Here is a 23954-nt window from a genome sequence, read left to right as displayed (position 1 = left end):
ACTTAGTTATCCATTAGACAATCTTACTAGTTCTTTGGTTACTCTGCATTATATTCTATTTTATTATACTTCTAACAATAGCAACCTTAGAACTCTTATGGTATAAAAATGGCAATCCATATCAAATGTTTATATTTGTGATATACTGCTGTTAAACTTTACCATTACAGACATTTTAGTCCCAGTCAACAAACTCAACTTTTTCAACCAATAACAGGAGACAAAAACCTGAGCTGGACAAGTTACAGAGAGACATCACAGATCTAATCCAAAGCATAGGAAAACAAATAAAAAAAAGTACCAAGTGAAGTGTTAGAGACGCACAGCAGTGAATCCAGCATTAAAAGGGCTTTAAAACATAACTTATTGAAACAATGAAACAGAGGCACTAGCACCATGGCATTATGCCTTCTATTTGCTCAAACACATATTAAATTACAACATCTTAAATACTTGCTCTATTAAGAAAGAACCAATAAAATGGTACTAATGATCTACCCATTGCAACAAAGACTTCATGATTACTTCGCTATTCAAACCTCTGTTAAAGGTATCTTATTTAAAAATATATCAAGCCTCTTTCTGTAACAACACTGATACATAAATAATCATTATAACACTTACATAACATAAAATAAGTCAAACCAGAATTATCTGTTGCATGGTACTTTTTAAAATGCATGGAAATAGGGCTCTTATGTGATTTATTTTTTATATCCCAAAGATTTTCTAAAATCCGTTCCCTAACCGAAAGTATAATTTGCCCTACATAGACACTGCCTTAGCATGACAATCAGAAATCTTTTTAGGAATACACTTAAAACCAATAATAACATAACTAGGGAGAAATCCCTGTAGCTACAATCACCACTCCCCTCAAACATGATCTCTCAAATCCCTTCTAACTTATGCATACACCAACCTATCCATCAAATTAGAGGGATTCCTACAGGCAATTATTTAAAGAACAATTTAGTTTATCACCTAAACCTCAACTGCTGAAATGATATTCCAGTGCTTTTTCAGTATTCAACTGCCCCCCTCTACAAAAGGAGCATAATGGGTGACGAAATAAACATCCTTCACTTCCTTCTTAATTGCCTTCTTTTTCCTGTGGTTACTCTTTCTATCCCTCATTTCCTTTACTACCTTATTTAAATAAAAATTAAGATGTCCTTCACAGTAAAAAAACAATGTCTTTTGGCTTTTCTCAGTTAGGGGTCGCCACAACAGATCATTGTCCGCAGATTGATTGGCAGTGGCGTTTTTACGGTGTCAAGTTGCCACCCCAGCACCCAACCTTTACAGAAGGAAACACACACACACACGCATGCACGCACCTACCTGCATGTCTTTAAAGGTCACTCGATCCCAGGGAGGACATGCAGACTCCACATAGAAGGAGCTCCAGCTGATAATTGAACTGGGGAACCTCTTGCTGTGAGGCGATGCTAAATCCTGCACCACTGCAGCCGACATGTTCCTCACAGTAACACTTAGCTTTTAATCTTAAAATTATCTCCTCTGCTACCCTATAAAAATTAGCTTTCTCTGAGCATGAAGAGTTCGCTTAAACATGTCACCATATGACAAAGAATTTAGTAGATGAGTTGGCTGTGCACTAGTGGCATAGGAAAAGGAATTTGCAGAGGTGTACAAAGCATTCCATTTTTCATGTATCATTTCCTAGTAGCATTTTTGTGCCTCCAGCAGTACCTGCCACATGTCCTCAAAAAAATAAGTTGCCTAAAAGGTATCAGAATTCTGTCATCCAAGCAGTTTTTAGGTTTGGGTGTATCAAACATCCTTTGTCCTGTGTTGTTAAATCCAATCTGTAGAGAAGCCTATAGTAACTGGCCTTGGCCAGTTTCAAAAGGGAGAACCACTGTTGCCTTGGCCAAAAGGAAGCCACCGCCACAATCTTTGGGGAGTCCTTCTGGATCTTTAGAATGATGCTGGAAATCAGTGGAAAGGGTGGAAAAGCATACAGAAACATTCCAATTCATCAGAATGAGAAGGTATTTGTCTTCCAGGCCTGTTTGCAAGAAATTCTGGATCAGAATTTATTTTATCGTATGTTCTAAGAGAAGGCAAGTGGATCTACTTGAGGTGTCCCTTGTATTTAGATCAAATCTTGGAAGATGCTATGGTAAAGTTTGCATTCATGAAGGTCTGTCCCAGTCCTGCTTAGTTTGTCTGTGACAAAGGTTTTCTCTCAAGAAATATATAAACCAGAAGAGTCAAAATGAGTTGTGTTGCTACCTCCAGGCTATCATAGCAAGTCTGCAAGAGGTTAAGATTTGGTATCCTCTGTTTTCTTTTGGGGCAACATCACTGTGGTGTTATGTATGAAAACTTTCAGAGGTTCTGGGGACCAGTGATGACTTAGGGCATCATGTCTTTGATAGTTAAGTGATTTTGTCTTTGGTGCTTGTTCAATAGTTCTTGGTCTTCCACACTTCCCCATGCCAGGTATGACACACCTGTTGTGACAGACTAGAGAAGTATCAGTAGGGTGAAGGGGAGACTTGGATTTTGAAAAAAACTGGCCTACCCACTATAGAACCTTTGTTCTTACAAACCCCAATACAGAGATATGAAAAGATTAAGGATGTAGATCCTGAGTCCAGACTGACCTGATGTACCACTCATTTTCTCATGTGAAGTATGGCCAAAGGAAACATAGAATCATGGAAGCCAGGTACCCCAGAATCCTTTGAAATTCCATGACAGATACCTAGTTGTGACTGGGAAAATCTCAGGAAGAACTTCTGGACCATCTCTATTCTGTCTGGAGGAAGAATTTTTCTTCTCAGGGCAGAATGTAACAGTTATTTCCAGAAAACCTTTGCATAAGAAGGGATGAGAGAAGACTTCTCTCAGTTTACCTGAAAGTCCATAATGAGTACAAGACTATGAACAATTGTTAAGGACTCTTTCCAGCTGGAATAAGAGTCTACAAATATAACAGATTCAACCAAATATGAACATATTCAAATGTCTTCAAGTTTGTAATAATCAATTACTGGAGCCAGAAACTTAGTAAATATCCTTGGTGAAATAGATAGTCCAAAGGGTACAACAGAGAACTGATATTCTAAGCCAGATACAGAACATCTTAAGAAATGTCTGAAATGTTTGTTAGTGGTAATGTGATCATAGGCATCATTTAAGTCTAGTTTTTCAATGAAAGCTAGTAAAAGGAAAAGAGGTAACAGGGTCTAAGGTGATACCATTTTGAACTGTGTGACCTTGACTAAAAGATTGAGGAGGGAGATGTCTAGCATAGGTCTGTAAGTCCCTTCTCTCTCTAGCACCACAAAAATCCTTGAATAAAACCCTCTGACCAGCTGTCAGACAGGCACTGGTTCTATGACTCAATAAGATAACATATGATCTAGAACTGGAGGAAACAGGTAATTTTGGTTTACTGGACAAGGAGGAAATGTTTAGTTTATTAATGGATGGTACCATAATAAGGGATTTATATGATTATTTTTTGGTTGAGTTTCCAACCATTCCTGTGATTTATGTCTTCCCTAAAACACATAAACAGTTAGATAATCCACCAATTAGGCCAATTGTTTCTGGTTGGGGCTGGGGTACAGAGCCCCTTTCTATTTTTGTAGAAAAACAGCTACATCTGGTGTTGAATGAAGTAAATACTGTTTTAAGAGACAGTAAGCATTCTCTGTTGTCCCTGTTTGATTGGTCTACGAATAATAGTAACAATGATTATTTACTTGTTACTGTGGATGTGGTATCCCTATTTACAGCAATACCAAATAATAGAGATTGAATATGTTAGACTCTTTTTATCTAAGCACTCAAATTATAGTGCTGGTCATATTTACTTGATTGGCTCTTAACTTGCCATAATTTTGAATAACAATGTGTTTGTCTTTGATGAAAAATTTTACATCCAAAAGGTTGGCATTTTGATGGGCACCATGTGTGCCAATAGCTATGTAAATGTAGTGCTTGCTTACTGCGAGTTGTATGTTCTTGAAAGGAGCAATTTCTTTTTACAGTTTATCCTATACTATGCATGATTTGTGGATGATGTCTTCTTCATCTGGTCTGGCTCAGTTACTTTACTCCATGATTTTGTTGAATACCTACATCAGACTATCAGTTTTCTACTTTTTACTATGATTTTTTCCTCTGTGAATGTTGAATTCTTGTATGTGTGTGTTACCAGAACCCTAGGTGGGTTAGACACAAACGTTTTTAGGAAGCCATGTAAAAAAATTAGCACCTTGCATAGGCAAAGTATACATCCCTATCATATTCCAAGGAATGTTTTAAAAGGTCAGTTCTACAGCACACCACACTTAATGCTAATAATGTTAATATGATGTCCTCCTTTAAGGAGCTTAGTAATGAATGTGTCACTAGAGGCTATTCTGAACAGGAGATAAGCATAGCATGAAATGAGTAATAAAAACAGGAACAACAAAATAGGAAAGAATACCAGCAGGATGAAAGGAGGCAGCTGACCACTTTGTAGGAAATCTGTTTATTTAGCGCTTTCATCCTTAGTAAAAGAACTTCATCAGAATACTAAAAACACACATAGCATCATATTTTATACCCAGCATGCTGCTGATTTTAATTAAACAATAAAAAATGAACATCTTAATGGGTTATGTCCCAAACATTCAACATATATATATATATATATATATATATATATATATATATATATATATATATATATATATACAAACATTCATTTCACCAAGCCAAATTGTTAAAAACATGAAGTACTTATAAAACTAAGGCTGCTTTTAGTCTTAAGACAGGACTGATTGATATATTCTAATTTAACCCAGGGTAGATAGTGGCAATTGTTTGCAATTGCCACTGAAGCTCCTTGTATTCAAGGTAGTCATCTGTGGGTCAACCTCTCTGTCCCCCATCCACCTGGTCAATAATAATAAATTTGAAAAAAATGGTCAGTGAACTTCTGAATGTGCAGTGATAGTGCATTGTTCATTTCTTTCTTTGCAATGTCATAATTGTGTTGATAAATTCTGCTTTTTAAACAATTCTTCATTTTTCCAATATAGAAACAGATGCATTTCTGACATGCTGCTAAGTAAACAATGCTCCTACTGTTACAGTTAAACTTCTTTTTAAGTTTGATTGTATAATAATGTTCTAAACTTACTTCTCTGCCTTCCAGTATACATTTACACTGTGTAGAATATCCACATCTTTTCATTGTCCACACTTGCTCACAGCTAATCATGCCCTCTACAATATTTTTTATACAGATATGTTTTTTTTGTATGCAATGAGTGGGCTTTTCCTAACTATTCCCTTATATTCTGGTTCAGTGTCAAAAGACTCTCCAATTTTTACATATCACTTTTTTGATGTCAGTGAAATCACTATTGTATGTTAAAATTAAAGCTTTACACATTTTGATTTCATCAATACCAGTTGTGTTGTTTATAGGCATCTATCCCCTATGCATCTCTAATAATGGTAGGTAGTAACCCCCAGTCCCCTTCCCTTTTACCTCATTAAATATATTTTCAGGAAGGGGGTGGGATATCCTCTTTTAGTTAACATGTCATGTAAAATGTTACACTGACCCTCAAATTCACTATGTTCAGATACCATGCGTGCCAACGTACACACTGACCTTTCAGTAAAGATTTTTTCTCGTGGATAGGATGCCAACTGCTGAAGTGCAGTAACGTATTGGAATACGTAGGGTTTCTGTAGGTAGTAGATTCAAATTTTGTCAAAGTTTTGTTTTTCCTAATAGTGACATCAAGATAGTTGACCTTTTCTTCACATACAGTCATAGTAAACTTTAGGAAGTGGGTGGTGTTATGCATATACTCAAAGAACTGGTCTAGTATTTCACATGTGCCGTTCCAAAAAATAATAATGTCATCCAAAAAGCGACCATATAAGGTCCAACTTTTTGCAAATTCAGAATTGATGACATAATTTATTTCCCAAAAGGCCAGTACAATATTTGCAAAAATAGGGCCACAAGTGGCCCTCATGGCCACCCCCTTCTTTTGCCTGAATAGTTGGTGTTCAAAGATGATAAATTTATTGTCTAATACCACTTCCATTAAAGTCCTTAGGGTCAAAATCTGGTCATGTTCTAGGTTGGTATATTGACATAGGTATAGATAAAACCAATCTATTCCTGTTGTGTGTGGTATCACTAAAAACAAATCGTTGATTTCAATCGTTAAAAAGATTACGTCTACTTTAAATATGTCATCGGAATCCTTGGTCAAAAAATCCCAAGAGTCTTTGAAGCTGTGTGTATAATCTTCCAGGACTGCTTTTGTATGATAACCTATATATTTTGCTATCATAAAGGTTTTGGAAGCCTTAGCATTCACAATGGGTCTGGGTGGGGGGGTCATTATGACCCTTGTGAATCTTTGGCATTCCAAATATTGTAGGGGTCCTGGGACATGTTACTTTAAGGTAATTGTATTCAGATGGAGTTAACTGGTCATTCAGTAATAAATCCTCTAGTACTAGGTCGATCTTGTGGTAGGCTATATTTAATCAATTCATACTTACTTCATCATATGTTTCACTTGAAAGGATAGAGAACATTTTGTTGTTGTAGTCAATAGTATTCATAATGACTAGTCCCCCACCTTTGTCAGGTTTCATCACCCTTAATTCAGGGTTTTCACAAAAATGTTTTAATACATTTCTATCTTCAGATGTTAAGTTATCAAACCTTATGTTTTTTTGCCCATTATGTTTTAGTAATTCTCTGATTTCCCAGTCACATTATTTTTCAAAATACTGACTATTGGGTGTGTGTGGGGGGGGGGGCTGCTTAAAATTAGTGGGTCGAGTAAGACCACTATTCCGGTCCATAGATACCCTGGCATTTTTAAAATAAAAACCCAAGTTCAGTTTCCTTGTAAACAGTTTCAAGTTAACTAAAACTTCATGAGTCCTTGCCTTCCTAACTGGAACAAAAGTCAAGCCTTTCTCAATAACATCAGCATAAAAGGAATCAATGCTTACATCACTATAATTAGGCACTTTAAAAATCACAGTTTTTGTTATTGATAATAACACAAGAATCCTTGTCACAACCATTGTATTCGCTCAGTTGTTCCAATGGTAATTGCCTCTCCCTCTCATATTCCCTCTCCCCCTCCCCTGATGGAACCCACCACGTGTCCCATAAAAGTTCTGGTTCGGTGGGTTTGTTTGATTCCTCTTCTGGTCCATCAGTCTCTCACACCTCCTCAGAGGGGGATATTCTAAAGGGTCAGGGCTATCAGATGTAAGTTGTGATCTTAAGCCACTCTTACACCTATTCCGGGATCCATTAAAAATGAGCTAGTGTATAGAGTTTGTCACTATATTTAATTATTGCAAATGTATACAGTCCTTTGGGATCATTTAAATTTGCATGACTTAAGGCATTGCAGTAGATTTTTTCCAAAGTATAATAGTTTCTTTCCTCTTTTTAAAAGAAGCAAATGATAACTTTTCATAACTTAACTTATCTACATATTTTATATCTTTATGTATCAAGTGAGTCTCTTGCAAGAATATAATGTCTACTCTATTTAATTTTAGATATCTCATTAATGGTTTCCTTTTCTTGCCATTATTTAATCCATTTATATTAATAGATAATAAATTAAAATGATCCATACCGTGTATTTAAAAATATTTATTTTAAAAGATAATACAACATATTTATCCACCTTATTAATTAAATTATATATAAGACTCTAATACATTCCTCCAACACTATCTTAACATTCCACATTTTTTTAAATTCTTCTCTTCTACAAACTAAACTAATAAAACTTGTAAATAAAAACAAAGACAAGACTACAAGTATAACTGTATATATTGTTAATAAAGCACAAACTACCATGGAAACCAAACTTCCTAGTTTGTCTCTTCAATACACAAACTACTATACTATTGCTCTACTGACTAAATTCAAAAAACTAACCAAAAGCTGCCATGACTTGCAAATAATTAATATATTATTACATATAAGTCAAAAATAGTAAGAGACTATTTATTTAGTTATATATTTTACATTTTAAAACTATTTTCCTCATTGCTATATAAAGGTTTTTGTAATCCTCTTCTGTTAATCTCAAACATTAAATAAGCCACCAAATGGTGTACAATATACCTATTTATATAATATAATATAAATTATGCACTAAATATTCCTAAATATTCACTCATTCAGTATTGTTACAACTAAATCTATAAATAAATAAATAGAATGGAGTGGGACCTGAAGAAATAAAAAAATATCTGTAAACTTACAGGTGACAGGTAATCTTATACTAAACTATTATACAAAAGGGAAATCAATTTACATATATATTTATCATGCTAAAAAGTACACACATATTTTATAGATCTAACAAAAGCTCTGAATTGCTTTACAGTATGAGTGTCTATATCACAAAATTGTGTAGCAATCTCAACATGACAAATATTAAAATATTTAAAAATCTGTTAGCTTATTAAAGTACTTCATAAAAATACATACATTACTGAAGTCAAAGAGATTATCTTGCAATTTCTATGGAGTAAAAAAAAATTGCAGTCCATATTGTATTCAAAAGTTACAATGTGCTTAATTCAAATCCCTTTCTCCCTTCTCAGGTTCAAACATATTGAAATATCTACTTTCCTTTCTATCAAAATGGATGCACTGATTCAACAATATAACACTCAAATTTCAGCTCTGACCTATGAACATACCGCTCAACTGTACAGATTTTTCACAGAATGTCCAGATGTTTGCCCAAATATTTGGTCTGTTCTTCATAAAATTTCTGGATTTCTGGCAAATAAATGAGGATAGAAGTCCCTAAATAATGACCAAATAATGATATATATTTGAGTTTCAGACTTCATATCCTTCAGAAAATGCATGCTAACACAAGTCCTGTTATTCTAGCAGCTTTTTAAGTTTATAAGAGCAATATTTAAAATCTGTCACTATTTTTGGGCTTTTGTCCCCCATTATTTTAGGCTTTGTCCAGATTTCTTGCATTAAGAGGACGAGGGTATGAAATTAATTATTTCATTTCATAGTCTTAATGAATCTAATAACATAAAATACATGAAAAGGTTCAAAGTTCATATGACCAAGCTCCAAATTTCAGCTTTCATATTATTTTCAAATATTTTATATGATTTTCTATATAAATTATACGAGATCTTGTACATTCACATTTCTACCTTATGCAGGTACATGTAATACACATCTTTCTTATAAACAGTTTGTAATTTAAATATAATTTTTTTATTCTACCTTATTTTATAAAAACCTGTATCAGTAAATAGACCATAGAGGACAGGTCTGCCTAAAATTCATTAGAGTCTGACCCCTGCCCCCATGCGTCCTACTGTTTCTGGCAGGGGATAGATTACTGAACCCCTATCTCTTTACCTGCAGTCTGTGCTTAGTTAATATCTTGTTAAAGTATTTATTTATTTATTTATTTATTTTACATTTGTTGACCGGGCTAGTCTAACTGGATAAATGTCCATTTTCAGTAGAGGCCCAGGGAGAAAAGCTCCAGGCACTAGCAGTGACAAAAAATACGATATATAATAGTAGTCAAGTGAATTACAGTACAATGGCTACATAGGTCAGAACAAAACTGTACTGAGTCATCTAGTAGGTTGAAGTTAATATCAAAATACAGAGAGACAGACAAAAAATAAATTGTTTTTGTAATATGAAGGAGATTATAAATTACAAAGCAGGCATCAAAGAATAGTATGGAAGAGAAGTATAGAGAGAGCAAGAAGGGGAATGAGATATCAGTCAGGGTTAGAGCATGGACAAAGCCAGCGAGATTTAAGATGTTCTTTAAGATGTTTTTTAAATAGGGAAGTGGAAGCAAGGGTGGAAAGTTCAGTGGGAAGCTGGTTCCAGTTTTTACCTACTATGTTGGAGAAAAGTGAGTTTCCAGCTTTGTTTTTTGACTTAATAGTGGAAACAAGGAACTTTTTAGCTGAGCGTAGTGTTTCAAGATTTGTGTAGGGTGTAATCAAATTAGTGAGGATAGGGGTATTGTTAGGGTGAAAAAGGATCTTTTGGGTGATAACAAGTTGTTGACAAAGTAGTTGGTTTTGCAGCTCTAGCCATCCCAGTTTGAGGTTGAGACAGTGGTGAGTTCTAAATGGGGTACCAGTGGCAAATCTGGCTATATTATTATAACTGGTGGAAAGTTTGGTAAGGTTGTTTTTAGACAGATTGGCATAGATCACAGAAGCATAGAACAGGGTAGAGATAAGGTGGGTCTGGGCAATAGTCATTCTGGCTGAGGGGGTAAGGAAGGGTTTGATTCTGTAAAGGGTGCCTAGTTTTTTTGTTGACGGACTTTATTGTAGAATTAATGTGGTCATCATAGCTAAAGTTGTTATCAATTGTTACTCCTAGTAGACGGGTTGTAATGCCTGGGGTTATGTTAGTTACATTGTTTGAGGTTATTGTGAGGTACAGTTGAGGTGATTTATGAGTCAGAGCAAAGAGCAATAATTTAGTTTTTTTGGGGTTCAGGAGGAGGCAGTGCTGCATGAACCAATTTTCAACACTGTTGAATACAGTTTGAGTGAGAGACTGGAGAGAGGCGATGGTCTTGGCTGAACAAATTAAAGTAGAGTCATCTGCATATTGTATGCAGGTGGCTTGAAGAATTTGGGTATATAGATCGTTAATAAACATTGAAAAGAGTAGGGGTCCTAAGATAGAGCCTTGGGGTACTCCAATATTTACTGGGAGGGATGTAGAAAGATTATTATCCCAAAGTACTGCTTGCTGTCTGTTTTCCAGGTAGGGCTTAAACCATTGTAATGGTTGTGGATCAAGTGATTGGGCTTTTAGTATGTCTATAAGTATGTTATGGTTCACCATATCAAAGGCTTTTGAAAGATCAATAAATAGTGCCGAGAAAAAAGTGTTATTGTTACGATTTTTGTTTATGGAGTCAGAAAAGGATAGCAGGGCAGTAGAAGTAAAGAGTTATATGCAAGATAATAAAGACTTTTTAACAAAATTCTATCAATGGCATATCTGTGAAGGAAATAATGACTTAGTGTTTGTTATGTTGGACATCAACTATTACTGTTCTATTATCTTTTACTGACACTGTCAACAAAGCCTTAGATGCAGGCTATCTGAACTCAATAATCTTACTAGACCTATCTAATGCTTTCAACACAGTGTCACATACTAAGCTAGTAAACCAACTATCAAGACTAGGTTGCTCCTCAAAATCCCTCAGCTGGTTTACCTCTTACCTACAGAACAAGGAACAATCAGTAAGGTGGTTAAATGCACATTATACCATGACCCCCCATTAATATTCCAAAACATGCACGCTGATTGGCCAGCGTGCACGTTGTAAATCGACTTATACTAATGGAAAAAGGTCCGGTCACCCGGATTTTTTCCATTAGTATAAGTCTCTTTTAAAACACTGTCTCGCTATGTTAAAAGAGTTTAACATAGCGACACAGGTTTAAAAAAAGCAACGGAGATCTCCGTTGCTTTTTTTAAACCTGTCTCGCTATGTTAAACTCCTTTAACATAGCGACACAGTGTGTAAAAAGCAACGGAGATCTTGCTTTCTCCGTTGCTTTTCTTTAAACCTGTCTCGCTATGTTAAATGGGTTTAACATAGTGAGACAGCTTTAAAATAAGCAACGGAGATCTCCGTTGCTTATTTTAAAGCTGTCTCGCTATGTTAAACCCATTTAACATAGCAAAACAGTAAAAAGCAACGGAGATCTTGCTTTCTCCGTTGCTTTTGGCCACAGCTCTGATATACTGCGTAGGCATGCGCAGTACATCAGAACTGCCGCGGATACCAGACAGCTGCGGAAGGGCAGCAAAGAGGCATTATACAATGCCATTATTTAAGAAAAGTAATTATTTCTTTTCTTAAATAATGTCATAGTATAATAGCAATAACCCACGCCTGGGTGTGGGTAATGCGGGATTTACCCACGGTTGTCTTTGTTCGTCCTCGGGACCAAACCACACCAACCATGGGTAAATCCCGCATTACCCACACCCAGGCGTGGGTTATTGCTATAATATTATTACCAATCTAACAATACAGGAGTATGACAAGGATCCATTTTAGGTCCACTACTGTTCAATATTTTCATCAATGACCTGCACAACGCCCCCCAAATCCAGAATCTCATCCAATATGCTGATGATTCAACATTGATATCCACCTCCAAAAATTTCTCAGACCTCCTCACAGTTACACAACAGGCCTTTACTTCTATTGAATCATGGCTTACTAATGCACAACTTATGCTAAACCCCCCAAAAACTAAACTTTTACTTTTCTCTACAAAATCCCCTGAAATGGACTTCAAAATACTTTCTAAAGATGGCACAGAAATAGAACTAGTGAAAACAGCCAAACTACTAGGTATAACAATAGATAAACTCGCATACAAACCACACATCCTAACTGCAATAAAGAAACCCTTTTCAAACTAGATAAACTATATCACCACAAGCTCTACTTGGATAAAAATACCAAAATAAAACTAGCCAGTACCCTACTCATCCCCTCCCTTCTATATGGTAGTGCCATTTTTACTAATCTGCACACAACCCTTAGTAATAAATTACAATCCTGTTACACCAAAATAGCCAAATTCACCTAGGAAGTACCACACTGTTCTCATCACTGCCATGCCATCACCAAGTTAAAATGGCTAGAGTTTCCCACCATCTACAATATACCCAACTAACCTTATCCCACAAACTAATTTCTAAACAAAATGACTTCCCTGCCCTCTACTCAATCCTACAAACATACACCCCCACAAGAACACTAAGATATTCCTGTAAACACATGCGTACTGTAACTAAATCCAACAAGAGAGCAGGACAATGTCTTTTCTCCCATACCATAGCTAGACTATGGAATAACCTTCCACCAGAAATAACCCAAATTGACCACCCAAAAACTTTTAAAGTAGCTCTAAAAACACATTATCTAAACAATCCATCCTGCACCTGCCTCAGGAGCAAACCACCTTAAACAGTACATTTCACCAAATACTAAGATGACACAACTTTGCAAAACCGAGTCTTCACATTTTACTAGTGTATTCCTACTATACAGGATACTATAATCTTACCAAAGAAAGTACTGTTTCTTAGTATATGCCTTGTCTATTGATGTAACATTACAATCTATTGTAAGGATTTTTCTAGTTCAATTTAATTAAATCCTAAGAAATGTAAATTGTAATATGTTTTTCTCCCTGTTATACCTGTAATACTTTTAATTATATTTTAAACATTGTCTTTATTTTGTAATGCTTGTGGAGGTTTTCTCCCTGGGCCTCCACTGAAAATGGGTCTCTGACCCAGTGGACTTTCCCGGTCAACAAATGTTAATAAATAAATAAATAAATATTTACAGTCATCTCTCATGACTATGGCTTAGATGCTATATGTATGTTCTTAAATCATAATAGTGACCTATGCAATAGAGAAGCTAAAACACTTTGTGAATTACTAGAGTTAGTATTGACTAACAATTTATTTATATTTAACAGTTATACCTCCACATTTCTGCTGTAGCAATGGGTACATCAGTTGCAAACACCTATGCAAACCTTACTTTACATCAGTGGGAAGAACAGTTAGTGTTTGTTGCACCACAATAGCTCAGGTCCAAGGTCGCCTTTTATAAGTGATTTCTGGAGAATGTTTTTTTTTTTATCTAGAGGGGTAATGAATGTGAGGTGACTAGCTTTATAGACTATTTGGATAGTAACACTACCTTTCTTAAATTTAAATCTACCTTTTCTGCCACTGAGATTTGCTTTCTGGATGTGAAATTAGGTCAAATGAGAATATCGGTACATCTATATACAAGAAGGACATTCAAGCAAATAGGTATACACATCAACGTAGTATGCATGCCCCCCATACATTTAGAGGTATAGCTAGATGAGATATGCACTGAACAGTTGGATGAAATGATCAAAGAATTTAAAGAAAGACGTTATGCTAGTGAATTCTTAGAAGGGGTAAAGCTGAAAGTTTTGAGACATAGGAGCATTTCAGCTAGACCTTATTTTGATGGAGAGAATATGTATTCTAATGTTTCAGCACAGAGAATAGAACAAAATTATTTAAGGTATACTACAACTTACAATATGAGGAAGAATAGATTGAAAAACATCACATCAAAAAAACTAGGGCATTCTTGAGAGTATGCTAGATCTTAAAGCCATTATTGGCTCAAAACCTAGCTTTGCATAGAGGAATTGTCCTAACCTTAGGAAGCATTTATGTTATAAAGATTTCTTTTTTTATAACACAGCTAAAATGAATCCTAAGATGAGCAGGTTTGGGACTTCTCAGTGTTACAACTGTGTGAGCTGTAAATATATTATAACTAATGATAGCTTTATACCCCCGAAGACAAATAAGAAATTTAGCTTCAGCTGTTGTACCACTTGTAATACCATAAATATTGTTTACTTAGCTATGTGTACTGTTCATCCTGCATTTTATGTAGGCAAAAGCACACGTAAGCTTAAAGCTCATATAATTGAACACACTTCTGAAATGCAAAGATGTGTTGCAACCAATGCTTTAACTAAACATATTTTAGAAAAAGGGAGGAACCATGAATTTAAATTCAGGGTGATACAGATTGTTTCAAAGAGTATAAGAGGTGGGGACCTGAATAATAAATTAGAGGTCTCTGAATATAATTGGATTACACAGCTACTAGCTGACTCTGAACCAGGAATTAATGCAAAATTTATTATAAAACCTATATTGAAAAGGAAACAGGATATTTTAAGCTAGTGGTTTATTAGTATTTTATATGCAGTTTAAATGTATTTTTCACATGCATTTCCCAACATGTAATTTTAAATGTTTTCATATATGTTTTTATTTTTCATTTTTGTTCATATGTACTTGTTTTCAGATGTTTTTAATGCATTTATCTTTGCTTGTGATGAATGTGCTATATATTTAATATTGTCTTGGCTGTGTCATGTGAACTTAATTAACTATATATTGCAGTCATTGTGCTAAATGTTGTCTTTTGTTATCACACTGAAGAAAGATAGCCATACCTGAAAGCTTTGTGAATACTGTAGAATATTAAAAGCTTCTACATCATCAAGCATTTCCAGTGTTTGTCTACCTCTGTTGGATTTGTTCTGTGGTTTTTGCAGACGTGGTATACCTTTGTGTTGGCCTTTTTCCTGTTACTTCCATTGGTTATCCGTGGGAAAGGTTTCGATGAAAAGTCCATTCACTGAAGTGCAACTTTGACAAAAAGGGGTTGACAGATAGGTGTTCGATGATTAGCAAGTTTGACTAACTGATATAGACCCATCTTTACCCCAGTCCTTAGTGGCCATATATGCTACACCAGAGGCATTGGAGAAAAACAATGAATGATCTGAGGAACCAAGGCTGGACACAGCAAAGTCATCTATTATTGGCTGAGGCAAGGAAGGAGATAGCCTGATACCCAAAGACTCCCTCACAACTTTTTTCTTCTTGTGGAAATGGGAAGGAAAAAATAAAGATACTGATAATAGATCCATATGTCCAGCCACAAAGGAAGCCTCAGAGATAGATAGTGGAGCCTGCAAGAATAAATAAAAAGGTGGTTTGGTTGTAAAAGAATACTCTCTCAGTCCCGGAAAAGCATCAGTCCTGCCACTAAGTAAATCATGTCAAGAAAATTGTAAAAATTTCAGAAACGAGATTTACACACAAAGTTTTTCCACAAGTCTTCCCAGCACTCAATTCCCTGGTACAGAATGATAGTCCAAACTGTTTCCTGGCACAAATAATATTAATTTAAAAGAAAAAAATACTAGCATTCCTCAGAAAAATAACACATTGGAAGGTTTTCTACAAAAAGAGGCTTATCTGTCTAGCCTTGAAGGATTGCTAGTCAACTATCAGTTCCATGAAGCCTGCAGAAGGAGCACTGAAGCTTTTATATATAAAAGCCATATAGCTTAAGCAAATGTGATAGAGGTCTAATGTCTGACACGTTTAAAAGACAGAGAAAGAGAAAGACATAATAGTAGTTTAATGTAAACACTGCAGTGGTGGGAATGCTTTTGATGTAACTTGGGGTGGGGGGTGGGGGGTAGCTGGTATTGAGGAAGTTTTTTTAACCAAACATTCACTGCTCATTTATTCAAAGGATACTGTACACTAGATCAAAGAGAGTTACTATATTCATTCCAAGTAAAATTAATGCTAGTCATTTCAGAGCAGAATTTAAATGTAGATATTTAGGGGAAAAGAGTTGCAATAACCATTATGTTTTAGTTTGCTACTTGTAAAATACAACTGCACCTGTGTTTCTAGAGAATTATAGGACAAACCAGTCACAGTTGCCTGCTATAGAGCTTGAAATATCATTGTTTCATACAGCACGATACATATTTGTCTTGTTAATATATCACATGTCCCCGCCATTAGGCGTACTGGGAGATTTAGTCACGCATTTCCCCGTGTTGCCATTTCTTGACAGACAACTCTAAAATAATTAATTATTAAAATATTGCTGTTAATCAACAGCTTTTTGACACTACACATAATTAAATAAATATCAAAAAATTCCAGCTAATACTGAAGTATCAGAACTCTAAGGTGTGATTTGTGTAAACTCCTTTATTAAGTTATCACTAAAGAAACAGGCACACATGAATTAATAGAAAAGAAAACAAACCATATTAGCATTTGTCATATTCATGCATTATGAATTACATGTATGTTTATTTTCAGAATTATTCACTCCAGTATTAAATCGATAGCTCTGTTCCTGTCTTCCATTAAATTTACTCTTTCTCCTGAATATTATTCTATATGCATTATTCCCACAATTCCATTTATTTCTATGTAATCTGCTCCTTCCCTTTTCTAGCAATCCTACCTCTAGTCTTTGTATCACCTTTAAACACTCAGTACTTCAATTACATTTGGTTGAGATCTTGATTTCCATTTTCAAGTAATTGCTTTTTTGGCAGTAGATAGCGTAAAACTTAGTAAGGCCACATATTTTGATAAAAAAGCAACAGTCATGTGGAAATTTTGTCCTTTGGATTTGACAGGTGAAAATATGGGTTGGACTGAAGCAGAAAGTGAGATTACATTTGTGTTGGGTGGTTGGATATGTAGTTATATTGTAAAACACTGGAAGATTAACCCTAAGATGAGCAACAGTATTCTCAGACTTGAACAGTATTAAAACTTATCAGAGAGTTTTATGTGCTCAGTAGTAAAGAAAAAAAGTTAGAAAATCTGGGATACATTTAGAAGATTTTATCAGAAGTTGGACTGACCCATTTTATGTCCTCTGTTTGTTGTGCTTCTTTCTACTACTGTAATGTTATACTTGTTGATAATTCTTTTTTATATATAATTGTATATGTATATATATATATATATATATATATATATATATATATATATATATATATATATATATGGGTCTATGTCAGATAATCGACTTTTTATGATCGAGTTTCCGGAAACTTGAGCAAAAAAAAAAAAACACAAAAGTTTACCTTTTTTGTTTTAACAGGGAGGCAAGCCCCCTGCCCCCCACACCCCTTGCAAATTATATATATATATATATATATATATATATATATATATATATATATGTATACCAACTCTGAAATTGCACTACAGTGAGGAAAAAGGTAAATTTCCTGATCCTCACTGTACCGCAATATCTGTTCAAAAGCTTCCAGTTTTCAAAAATTCGATCATATAGTCTCAACCATATGGAGTTTGAGTTTCCGAAAACTCGATCAACTGATAGGGACTAACTACCTAAGGAAAATTTCTCTGAAGTCTGGTTGGTTTATAAAAATGCTTATGCAAACACTTCCAAGCAAAAATGCTAAACCTTCTGCACTTTGTCGCTTGCTTGGGAAATATACAGATGTCGTCCCATTTCTTCTTTGTAAATTACCCTTCCAGTCCTGCTTCCCAATCTTGTCTAAGTTCCTTTTATTGATTATGTAGTTATTTTGCAATATTTTATATTGCTCTTAATGTTTTACAATATTTGATACTACTAATTATTCTTTTATTAACAACAGCTTCTATAAAGCTGTTTTTTCAGCTTAGCACTACTCCATCCACTTCTCTTTGTCTATACTCTGATTTCAGTCCCTGATAGGAAGGTAGTCTCCAACCTGCACATCAAGCTTCTGCTTGGCCTCATTCCAATGTATTACCTTTCCCTCTTTAGTTATTTGCTCCAAGTAACTTAGTTCCTATGCAGATTTTCTCCATTAAATTCCAGCCCCTGCTCACCAGTATAATATACATTTGCTTGCAATCATCTGTATTGGTAAAATGTCCTTTCTCCACTGGCTTTGTTCTTAGAATACTTTCTGTATCATTGTGAATATATTATCCTGTATGGTTGTTGTTATTCTTCTCAAGGATCTACATCCCAAATTCCACTCTCTCCTTATTTTTGAACTTTCCCGTTTTTTCATTATGCTTTTTACTTTGATTTATAACCTTTTGTTTCTGTTATCTATATGTGCCTTAATTCTGTAGTTCTAAAGTATCAACTCAAATCAGATAATCAGAAACCACCTTGTTCCATGTGGAGGATCAACTTGCACCACTTAACCCTTGCCCTCTTCCCCTCCCAAATAAATTCTTTCAACTTGTTATTAATTATTGTACACAATTTCTCCTCTGGTTAATAAAAATATGACTGACTTGTATATGAAAAGGAGACTAAAAACATTTTCACTGCTTGTATCTTATTATCCATATCCATAATCAAGCAATTCCAGTTTCTCAGGTTTTAATTTTATCTTTTGTTTAGTCTCTTCCCATATATCATTAGCTGCCATACACCTTAATATTTTATTTTATCGTGTTCCCACAATTATGAGTATTGCTGAACCAATTCATGTGTAAGTACATAGTTTACCACTATAGCCCTTGTTTTATCTTCACTGATTTTATATTCTGAAAAGAATTGAAATTGTTGCAAAATATTCCATATCACTGAAATGTACTTTCCTATATTTAATACCTATAAAATAAAATTATTTGTAAATTTTGGGACTGAATACATAAATATATGTGGTGATGGCACTTACCTCTGAACTACTGCAACTCATTAATTTAAGTGGGTATGTGGGCAAAGGATGAAGTCCCCTTCTTAAAGACAGTACCAGATATTTTTTGTACCATTAACATATTTGATTTCAAAGTTCTGTGAGTCAAGTTTTAAAATTCCATTATCTGGGCACAGAGTATATGTACAAGATTCATTTTTAAATTTCTTAAAAAATTATGTTTCAGTTGTTTCTATTGTCTGCTAAGGGAGAAAAAGATCTTCAGAGAATCATGAAAGTATATGTTTAACTGCTCTTTTAGCATACATTCAGCATGTTCAGTAAAATAAATCATATAACCAGAACAATAAAACTTCAATTTAAAAAAAAAAACAAGAATAGTTTGTTCCTACCATTTCTGTGCTGTCCGTTGTCTGATTCACCTGAATCTCTGGTTTTGATGTCCAAACTATTAGCCAGCAATCAGTAGCAACAAAGACAGCGTGCTTTATAAGCTTTGAAAATATCATTAGGAATAGAAGAGAGAATCCTCCTGAAGTAAGATATTTCCAGCAGGCACGCCATGGTAGGTTTGTCCTCAGCCTCATAACTGTTGACATGTCATCATCATCTTCCTCTTCATTTTCTTCCTCTACATTTGAAAAGTAAGATCCATTTTAAAATATAGAGAGAACCATAAAACACTAGGTGTTGTACTCATTTATTTCCATTGGCTAATTAGCTTTACTACTGGATACACTCAATCTTTTCCAGACATAATGTTGAAGTAAATGGTACCTTATTTTTAAAAAGCTAGTCAAAGTATTCATGGCAACAGACAGAAGCACAGTAAGCAATGTGATGAATGAAAATAAACTAGATGTAGAGTAGTTTGCATTTATATAGATTAAATGTTTCCATAATGAAATGCTGCACTTTTAAACTGCAATAACTACTGTGAACTTCAGTATGTACTGACAGGCAAAAGTATTTGTGGGTACCAGGGGGTAAGGGAGAAAAGTGGAAGCTGTCACTATACATATCCACTGCTGGACTTATAAATGATCATTATATAAATACAACAAGCATTGTATATCTTACCATAACTGTCTATGATATCCACACATTAGATCTGCTTCAGGAACTGTATACTGCAGCAGTTACAACACAGTAGTTTAGGACTAGTTAGGTCTTTAAAACAAATGTTATTTTTTTGTCATATATGTAATTTGTGTTTTATAAGTGTGTGTGTGTGTGTGTGTGTGTGTGTGTGTGTGTGTGTGTGTGTGTGTGTGTGTGTGTGTGTGTGTGTGTGTGTGTGTGTGTGTGTGTGTGTGTGTGTGTGTGTGTATATATATATATATATCTAGATACACACACACATATACATATAGAGAGAGAGAGATACAGACACCCACACATATATTCATATACATGGCAGTGTCTATAACATGTACATTATGTGTATGTGTGGCGGAACTGTAAATATCTTCTGAGCTCCTGAGCTATAGCAACTCCAAAATTAGTTTACAAATGTGCCACAGCCTTGGCAGCTTCAACCACTTGTCAGAAATACTACCATCACCATTCCCAGGTTTAGCACCTTTCAGTCTTGGCATTGCAGTAAGAGAACTGTTTAGGAAATATATTTAAAACATGCAATATTTAAACTGCATGATCTCATTTGCCTCATTAGTATAATACAGCCTTTTTACTATTTTGCATTTCCTAGATCATCACAGCAGAGTTGGAAAAGTGCTGTAATATTCTTTTACACCCTGGTACAATGCATGCGACATTGCTGTTTTAGTAAAAGTATGCATGATCCTTGTAAACAACAATTATTTTATGTATATATATATATATATATATATATATATATATATATATATATATATATATATGGGACCCTTCACATGGTCGACTTTTCATAAAGTTGACTTTCATATGGCCGAGACCATACGATCGATTTTTGAAAAGCCAACCGTGGGGAACCGTTATCTTCACACAGTGCAGAATGGGAAGATTTCCCACTTCCACACTGTAGTGCGATCTCAGAGTTGGTATAATAAAGTTATGTGGTGTGTGGGGGGCAAAGGCCCCCATGGGGGTTGCAGGGTGGGTAGAGAACCTCTGCTAACACTTTAAGGTAAGTGTTTGTTGTGTGTTTATGTTTACTTTACATTGTTGGCATTATGAAAGTCAATCATATGGTCGCGGCCATATGAAAGTTGACTTTCTGACATGTCTACCATGTAAAGTAGACCCATACATATATATATATATATATATATATATATATATATATATATATATATATAAATATATATGTAGTTCCCCTTCAAATATATGGAAGCTTGAAATTCATAATCTCGCAACCAGAATCTCAAACTTCCATTCACTCGAAATTGTGAATGGGAGCCTTAGTTTTAAAAAAATAAAAAGTTGACTTACCTTATTGCAGGGGGCCAGGTCCCCTGTACCCTAGCAGTTTAAATATGAATATTCCGTGACCGCACTATAGCGGATGGATCGAAAAATCTTCCGTTTTGCACTTACACGTATAGCGCAGAATGGGAGATTTCCCTTTCCTTCACAATAGTGAGATCTCAGAATAGGTATATTTAAGTAGGGGGGGTGTAGAGGGCGAAGCCCCCCTGTGAAAACATTTGAAAGGTGTTTATTTATTTATTTTGTGTCCCTTTCATATGTTCGAGTTTCTCTAAATTAGAGATTCTGGTTTCCAGTTTATGACTTTCGAGTTTAGAGAAATTCGATCATATGAAGGTGAACTATATATATATATATATATATATATATATATATATATATATATATATATATATATATATACACACACATATAATATCAGTTAATGCAGGCTTACAAATCAGAGCACAGGTGTTGTTCAATAGATCTTGTCAATTATTTGAAGATAATAATCTGGGAAGAAGGTTTAGGTTTATAAGTGCCCTATTGCTGTCCTCCAAAAGTTTAGTAACTTTTTTTTTTCTGATACTAACCTAAAGTGTAGTCCACATCATTTGAGATTCTTATGTCATAGTTATATAACGATATCTAGGAGTATTTTTATGTGTGAGTACTCATGTTTCGGTGTGTATACATACATACATACATATACATACATGCATCAGAATCAAAATCACATTTATTGACCAAGTATGCAAGCATACAAGGAAATTGACTCTGGTTTCAGTGACTCTCCAAATATGAATTACATAAACAACATACATACAACTATTAAGAACAAGACAAGCGACTTACATGCAACTATTAAGAACAAGACGAAAAAGTAAATATACATATACACATACATACAAGGTGCAAAGTGCAAGAAATACTGAAATAAACTCTGAAAGAACCCGGTATTAACAATATGTAAACAATACTGCCTAATGCTTGGAGGCTTGGGAAAAGAATACCCCAGCCTAATAAGCTGAGTTAACCATTTATGAACTTGATAGCCTGTAGAAAAAACTGTTCTATCTGCTTGTTTTGGTGCATGTTAATCTATAACGCCTGGCTCATGGTAATAGTTCAAAAAGATGCATACACATAGGTTCATAGGTTCATAGGTAGGTACTAGGCTATCTGCCCAAAGGCATTTATAAGCCTAGCTGGAATGTGTTGGCTTACGCCACCCCATTAGATTAATTCCCTGTGCCTCTGTCCAGCAGAGCCATTGAAGTGATCCCCGGGGTAAACTTTCTGTTTTCCATCCACTCGTCAAGGTTTTTCTTGAAAATGGTTAGCAAGGAGCTCTGCCTAATGTAGATTGGAATCTTGTTCCAGAGCATGAGAAGTCTCAGGGACAGGAATCTATCCCTCCAGCAAGTCCTATTTATTGTTGTGGTGAGGTTTAGATCCCTAGAGCGTGTGGCTTGAGGGGATATGGTTTTCTTTAGGTGGAGCACGTCCATCAATTCTGGGTTGGACATGGCCTTGTATGTCAGGAAGAGATCACCTCTGAGTAGGTGGTATGCAACTGAGTACAACTGGAGTTTCTTCAGTCGAGCTGCATAGGGTATCTGTTTGAGGCCAGTGATCCTCTTGGTGAGGTACTTCTGTGGTCTTTCCAGCTGTTGCAGGTGTCTTGTAAGGTACATCACAAATGGGGCGTTGTACTCTATGATGGGTCTGATGAGTGATGTGTAGAGGGGCACAATGACCTCTTTTGATCTGGATGCAAACCCTTTTGTGATTAGGTGGGCAACATAGAAGGATTTTCTATCCACTTTGGTAATGTGATTATCAAAGGAGAGGTTACTATCTACTTGGGTCCCCAGATCCCTTATTGCGTCTTCCATATTTAGGGGGCTACCACCTATGTGGTAGCTTGTGGGTACTCAGTGAGACCCTTTTGGGGGATGTCTGTGTCAGCTGGAGAGTCAATTTAGCCCCTAGTTGCAGTCATCTGTGAACTTGGTCAGCCATAGTCCTCCTGTACTTGCCTGTACCTCTGAGAAGTATATGCCAAACAGGAGGGGTCCTAGGACTGAGCCCTGAGGAACGCCAGTTGTAACCGGTTTAGAGTCAGACCTAGTTCCCACAACTCTTACCATGTGGGTTTTGTCTGTGAGCCACTTGGCAACCCATCTCGTGACATAAGGGTTTATGTTCAGGCTGGTGAGCTTGTCTATAATACCTGAATGGGGAATGGTGTCAAAGGCCTTTGTGAGGCCTAGGTAGGCTGTGTGGACCACCTTTCCCTTGTCTATAGCCTTGGTAACTGTCTCAAAGAAGTCCACCAGGTTTAGGAGGCATGATCTGCCCTTAAAGCTGAACTAGGTAGAGTCCAGTGTTTG

The 23954-nt window shown here is 35.4% G+C and overlaps 1 protein-coding gene across 9 annotated transcripts in view; it reads right to left on the bottom strand.

The window, feature by feature from the left end:
- Positions 1-23954, bottom strand: part of ABCC9 (ATP binding cassette subfamily C member 9) — a 1652866-nt gene that overhangs the window by 639427 nt on the left and 989485 nt on the right. For all 9 annotated transcript variants that reach the window (XM_044087794.1, XM_044087796.1, XM_044087793.1 and 6 more), the window contains one exon: positions 19542-19780. In XM_044087794.1, coding sequence (XP_043943729.1) covers positions 19542-19780 — 239 coding nt within the window. The remainder of the gene's footprint in view (positions 1-19541; positions 19781-23954) is intronic.

Source organism: Protopterus annectens, chromosome 11.part0 (genome assembly GCF_019279795.1).
Source record: "Protopterus annectens isolate FY-2018-M chromosome 11.part0, PAN1.0, whole genome shotgun sequence".
Classification (NCBI taxonomy): Eukaryota; Metazoa; Chordata; order Ceratodontiformes; family Protopteridae; genus Protopterus; species Protopterus annectens.
This window is presented reverse-complemented; position numbering and strand designations above follow the sequence as displayed.